Source organism: Nyctereutes procyonoides, unplaced genomic scaffold, assembly GCF_905146905.1.
Source record: "Nyctereutes procyonoides isolate TBG_1078 unplaced genomic scaffold, NYPRO_anot_genome, whole genome shotgun sequence".
Taxonomy (NCBI): domain Eukaryota; kingdom Metazoa; phylum Chordata; class Mammalia; order Carnivora; family Canidae; genus Nyctereutes; species Nyctereutes procyonoides.
The window spans coordinates 36,484,496-36,491,217 of NW_026575120.1; the positions used below are offsets into that span (position 1 = coordinate 36,484,496).

At 39.2% G+C, this 6,722-nt stretch overlaps 1 protein-coding gene across 1 annotated transcript; it reads left to right on the top strand.

The window, feature by feature from the left end:
• The first annotated feature begins 2,299 nt into the window (after positions 1–2,299).
• On the top strand, positions 2,300–3,241 carry LOC129515774 (olfactory receptor 2A1/2A42-like). Its single transcript, XM_055334788.1, has one exon. It carries the CDS (start codon positions 2,300–2,302, stop codon positions 3,239–3,241), a length of 942 nt encoding a protein of 313 aa, XP_055190763.1.
• The last annotated feature ends 3,481 nt before the right edge of the window (positions 3,242–6,722 follow it).

The window sequence follows — 6,722 nt, forward strand, 5'->3', positions numbered from 1 at the left end:
ACATTTTGTGATGAGAACTCTTAGAGTTTACTCTTAACAACTTTCAAATATACTGTACATCATCATCAACAATAGTCATCATGTTGTACCTGACATCCCCAGTACTTATAACTGGAAATTACACCTTTTGGACACCTTCATCCAATTCTCTTTCCACCCAACTCTACTCCTCTGGTAATCACAGATCAGATTATTTTCCTCTATGAGTTATTTTTATTTGTTTTAAATCCCACATGTAAAAGACATCAAGTGTTTGCTTTGCCTGACTTATTTCACTTAGGATAATGCTCTCATGTTGTTGCAAATGGCAAGATTATTTCCTTTTTATGACTGAATAATTTCAATTGCGTATGTATACTAAAACTTCATTTATCCATCAGTGGGTACTTAGATTGATTCCATGTCTTGGCTATAATAGGTAATGATGCAATGAATCTGGGGGTCCAAAGAGCTCTTCCACATAGTGCTCTCTTTTAGAGATGTTCCCAGAAGTAGAATTGCTAGATCATATGGTAATATTATTTTTAAATTTTTTTTAAGATTTTATCTGTTTATTCATGATAGAGAGAGGCAGAGACACAGGCAGAGGCAGAAGCAGGCTCCATGCTGGGAGCCCAACGTGGGACTCGATCCCGGGACTCCAGGACCACACCCTGGGCCAAAGGCAGGCACCGACCCACTGAGCCACCCAGGGATCCCCTTATTTTTAATTTTTAAAGACATCTTCATTGTATTTTGTTTAGTGGATGCACCAATTTACATTCCTACTAACAGTGCACAGGGCTCCCTTTCCTCCAGCCTTTGGTAACTCCTTTTGTTAGCCATTCTGACAGGTGTGAAGAGCTATCTTGCTGTGGGCTTGATTCACATTTCCCTTATGCTTAGTGATATTGAGTACCTTTTCATGTATTTGTAGGCTATCTGTATGTCATCTTTGAGAAAAAAATGTTCCGGTCCTTTATTCATTTTGATTTGATTATTTGGGAGGTTTTTGGGTTTTGTTGTTGTTTCTGTTATTGAGTTGTATTAGTTCTTCATAGGTCTTGGATATAAACTCCTCACCAAATATATGGTTTACAAATTTTTTTTCTGCTTTCATAGATTTTTCTTTGCATTTTTTGGATCACTTCTTGCTGTGCAGAAGCTTTTTAGTTTTATATAATCCCACTTATTTATTTTTTTATTTTGTTGCGTGGGCATTACATGTTATATTTTAAAAATCATTGCCAAAATCCATGCCAAGAAGCTTTTCTCCTATGTTTTCTTCTAGGAATTTTATGCATTTTGGTCTTATATTAGGTCTTTCATCCATTTTGAGTTATTTTGTGAGCAGTGTGACGTAGGGGTATAGTTTCATTTTTTTTAATGTGAATATCCAATTATTCCAGGACCATTTATTGAAGAGAGTACCTTTTCTGCACCAAGTATTCTTGGCTCCCTTGTCAAATATTAGTGAATCGTGTTTGTATGAGTTGATTTCTGGGCTGTTGATTCTTTTTCATTGTTCTATATGTCTGATAGTTCTGATTATTTTACCTTTAATATATGGCTTAAAATCAAGAAGGGTGATGACTCCTGCTTTCTTCTTTCTCAGGATTACTTTGACTATTCAAGGTCTTTTGTGGTTCCTTAAAATTTTAGAATTTATTTTCTACTTCTGTAAAAATGTCATTAGAATTTTGACAGGGATTAGATTGAATCTATAGATGGCTTTGAGAAGTATGGACATTTTATTTTTTTTGGACATTTTAACAATATTAATTGTTCCAATCAATGAACATGGGATTTACATACTGATAGTAACTCAATCAAGATTTCAGCTGAAGTAAGTAAAGTTGTTTTCTTTCCCAGGACCATTCTCATTCAAAGGTCCTCTATTACTGATTATTAATACTCTGCAGTAATTCTCTTACAGATTTGTACATATGTAGCTCTGAGACAATCCATATTTCATGATTATTTTCTTTGTAATATGGTTTGATATTTTTTAATTCCATCACAATGCCAATGGCTCACCATAGGTAATCACTATTTCCCTTTTTCTTTCCCTATTTCCCTTTTATAAAACTAGATATGTTAAGAATTTAGCAAAAGACAATTTAAATTTGTTTAAATAGGTAACTCTTTTTCTTTCTCTTTTCTTCCTTCCTTCCTTTCCTTCTTATTTATAACTCGGTGAATTCTTAAAGTTGTTTTCTAATAGTCTTGTGCACACCAAAAATTTATGGAATGACAAATAAAAGAGTTGTTTAAAAGTAATTCTGTTACATAGCTATCTGGTTCTCTCTTTAATAGTAAGATGGAGAAAAATCAAACAATGGTTACAGAATTCATCCTATTGGGATTTTGTCTTAGCCCAAGAATTCAGATGGTTCTCTTTGGGCTCTTCACCCTGTTCTACGCCTTCACCCTCCTGGGGAATGGGCTCATCCTGGGGCTCATCTCACTGGACCCCAGACTGCACACCCCCATGTACTTCTTCCTCTCCCACTTGGCCATCGTCGACATAGCCTATGCCTGCAACACGGTGCCCCAGATGCTGGTGAACCTCCTGAGGCCAGACAAGCCCATCTCCTTTGCTGGCTGCCTGACACAGACCTTTCTCTTTTTGACTTTTGCTCTGATAGAATGTCTTCTCCTGGTGGTGATGTCCTATGACCGGTATGTGGCCATTTGCCACCCCCTCCGCTATTCAGTGATCATGAGCTGGAGAGTCTGCATCACCCTGATGGTGGCTTCCTGGGCATGTGGCTCCCTGCTGGCCCTGGTCCATGTGAGCCTCATCCTGAGGCTGCCCTTCTGTGGGCCTCATGAAATCAACCACTTTTTCTGTGAAATCCTGTCTATCCTCAAGCTGGCCTGTGCTGACACTAGGCTCAACCAAGTGGTCATCTTTGTTGCCTGCATGTTTATCTTAGTGGTGCCCCTCTGCTTGGTGCTGGTGTCCTACTCACGCATCCTGTTGGCCATCCTGAGGATCCAGTCTGGGGAGGGCCGCAGAAAGGCCTTCTCCACCTGCTCCTCCCACCTCTGTGTGGTGGGGCTCTTCTTTGGCAGCGCCATTGTCATGTACATGGCCCCCAAATCCCACCACCCTGAAGAGCAGCAGAAGATCCTTTTCTTGTTTTACAGTCTTTTCAACCCTATGCTGAACCCACTGATCTACAGCCTAAGAAATACAGAAGTCAAGAGTGCCCTGAGAAGAGCAATGTGCAAGAAAAGTCATTCCCAATTGGAGTGACATTGGAATCACCAGGCTGAGTGTTAGTGTCCAAATCCAGGAAATTTCACTGCTCTCCTCTTAGATCTGCCTAAAGGACACAAGAGCAAGCCTTCTCTCTTCTTTTGAATGAAAAGGTTTAGATATGTTACATTCATTAATTATCTAGCAGGTGTGATTTTATCAGATATGATTTTTTTCTTTGCTCATTGAATTTAATATCTGAAATTAAAAATTGTTTTAATCCATTTTCTGGGTCCCATCAATTGAATACAGCCTATCTATCTCTCTAACCCTAAGTATTTAAAACACAAAAACTGCATATATCATCGGATTTGGAAGAAAAAAACCTTGCAGTAAAGGGCAATGACCCCCTAAAGCCATAGGCACACTTGTCCATTCTCCTAAAAATTTACTTGCCCTGCTAAAGACAACTGTTAAAGAATAACTCAGAGATATTTATTTAGTGTTTTGCATGACGGTGAGAAATTTTAAATGAAAAGTATTGACTCAGGGAGGAATGAGCAGGCTGAGCAGAGGAACAAAATTAATGCAAAGTATATTGGACAAAGGAGGAGAAGGAAAAATCTGTAGACAATGTGAGAACAGTGCATATTGTTCACAGCTTCAGAAATAAACTGGTTACTAGTAGCTAGCAAAGGAGCCAAGCTGGGTATTCTCTCCCTGAATAGGCTGATAAGGGGTAGCAAAGAAAACAATGTGAGCTGTTTATGGATTCTCCAGAAAATTTTGAGTGTTGAGCTGCAAATTATGTAGATGTACAAACTATATCAATATGTAGTTTTCTGGTGTCTTGTTATCAGCACTTGCACCTGGGTGCATCATTTCCCTCATTAGATGTCTCATCCTTGAAATAGGAAATTTGACCAGAGAGTGCAAGTGGCTAGTATAGTATAGCTGGCTATTCTCATTTAGTAGTGGATTGATTTTTACTGATTCATTCTACATTACAAATCCAATAATCAGTCATGAACCCTGTACATTTCAGGTGGCTTTGTAGGATGTTACCTATAAAATCCACCTTCTTTAATATTTTGTTTATTTATTTGAAAGAGAGACTGTGAGTATGGGCAGGAGCAGAGGGAGAGAAGGAAGCACACTCTTCGCTGAGCATAGAGCCCAACGTGGGGCTCGAACCCACAACACTGAGATCATGACCTGAGCTGAAATCAAGAGTTGGAGGCTAAGCTGCCGGAGCCATCGAGGCACCCCTAAAATCCACTTTGTATACACACATACCGGAAAGTAGGAAATGTCAGGCTTTTGCCTTGACAGTCCGGCTCAGACAATAGTTTGTTGTGCTAGCTAGTTAAGCCCTCGGTACTTAACCACAACAGTGTACGTTGTGTATACCAACATCCGTGTTATCAATAAAGAAGAACAAGGCTAAATTATCCCAAAGACGGATATGTTATGTGAAAGAGGGTGTACTTCCAGCCTCATGTACCACAGTAAGTCGATCTATGCTCTGTAAGGCCTAGAAGGTGAGATCATTTATGAGAAGCTGGTTGTCATGGACAATGACTCCTAAGGGTAGAGTCATAAAAATATTTGGACTTTTAGGGAAACAGAGAACATAAGCAAATGAGAACCAAGGCCGTTCTTAGATTGGTGATTAGTTGAGCTAAGACCCAGAATCAAGATAACAACACCATAATATATGCCTCCACGCACCTCTCGGCTAGTCAATGCACTTCACATATTTAATCCTCAAAACACTCCTTTGGGGCAAAAAAACAATATCACTCACTTTACTTATAGGGAAACTGAGGCACGGGGATGTCGAGTAAATTGCCCAGTATCAAAATGCTGAATATCTAGTCCCAGATTAAACTGAGGCAATCAGATCCTTAACCTTATAGTCATAACCACATGGCCTCTTTGGAACTATCTGTGGATAATGATCAGAGAAATGGAGGTAGTGAAACAAAACCAGTGACAAAGACCAAGTGATGGGCATTAGGCTTCTGACAGAAGCTTTTGTTTGCTAGAGGAAGCACCTTAACTGTAAACTGATATGTAAACAGTGGGTGTGGCAACAAGGAAGAATTTGACTCCAAGGGTCAGAGACCAAGAAAGGCTAGCCTGGGCCATAAACTGTGCAGGGAAGCAGGAAAGGGGAAGACAGATGATTCAGTGTCACACTGACGAAGTAGTGTTGGAGTAGAATTAGAATGGATGCTTGATAGTAGTTTATCTAAAGGTGCCCTTTCCCAAGACAAAGGAATTTAGATTTCATTTTTGGCGTTGAATATTGTTATGATCTTTCAGGTGGCATTTTATGGAACACTGCTCAGCTAGGTATCAAGTTTCACAGGTTAAGATGGGAGCTCCCCAAGGGTAGGAACTGGAGTCTGTTCATCACTTTTTCATCCACACTAACACACTGCCTAGCACATAGGAGGCACTCAAGCATTGGTCGGGTACATTCATGAGCCTTTATCAATTAGCTATACACAACTTTCAATGTTAAACTATCTTATGATTTCTACATTTTTCAAAATCCTTCTATTTGCAAAACAGAGTAGGATAGAAAACAATTGCAGCTAAAATTTATTTAGTAATGTCTGTGTACCAGACACCATGTTATATTCTTTAGATGTAATACTCACATCAGAGCTGTGAAGTATTAATGGTACTTTCATTTATAGAAGGTAAGGTGAGGTTTGGAGAATTAAGTAACATACTCAATGTCATAGTAGAATCAGAATTCAGATCTAGTCAATCCAATCTAGATTAACTGTGAATGATCCTTTTGTAAAGGACCTTCTGATACTTGCATATTCAATGGCTAGGTGAAGGCTCATGTCATAGTAGTCAACAAATGCTGAAGAATGAAACTAGACCACTCTCTTGCACCATACACAAAGATAAACTCAAAATGGATGAAAGATCTAAATGTGAGACAAGATTCCATCAAAATCCTAGAGGAGAACACAGGCAACACCCTTCTTGAACTTGGCCACAGCAACTTCTTGCAAGATACATCCATGAAGGCAAGAGAAACAAAAGCAAAAATGAACTATTGGGACTTTATCAAGATAAGAAGCTTTTGCACAGCAAAGGATACAGTCAACAAAACTAAAAGACAACCTACGAATGGGAGAAGATATTTGCAAATGACGTATCAGATAAAGGACTAGTTTCCAAGATCTATAAAGAATTTATTAAACCCAACAGCAAAGAAACAAACAATCCAATCATGAAATGGGCAAAAGACATGAACAGAAATCTCACAGAGGAAGACATAGACGTGGCCAACAAGCACATGAGAAAATGCTCTGCATCACTTGCCATCAGGGAAATACAAATCAAAACCACAGTGAGATACCACCTCACACCAGTGAGAATGGGGAAAATTAACAAGGCAGGAAACAACAAATGTTGGAGAGGATGCGGAGAAAAGGGAACACTCTTGCACTGTTGGTGGGAATGTGACCTGGTGCAGCCACTCTGGAAAACTGTGTGGAGGTTCCTCAAA

Excerpts from the sequence above, each read along its gene's own strand:
- LOC129515774 (XM_055334788.1), top strand. The coding sequence starts at position 2,300 with ATGGAGAAAAATCAAACAATGGTTACAGAATTCATCCTATTGGGATTT.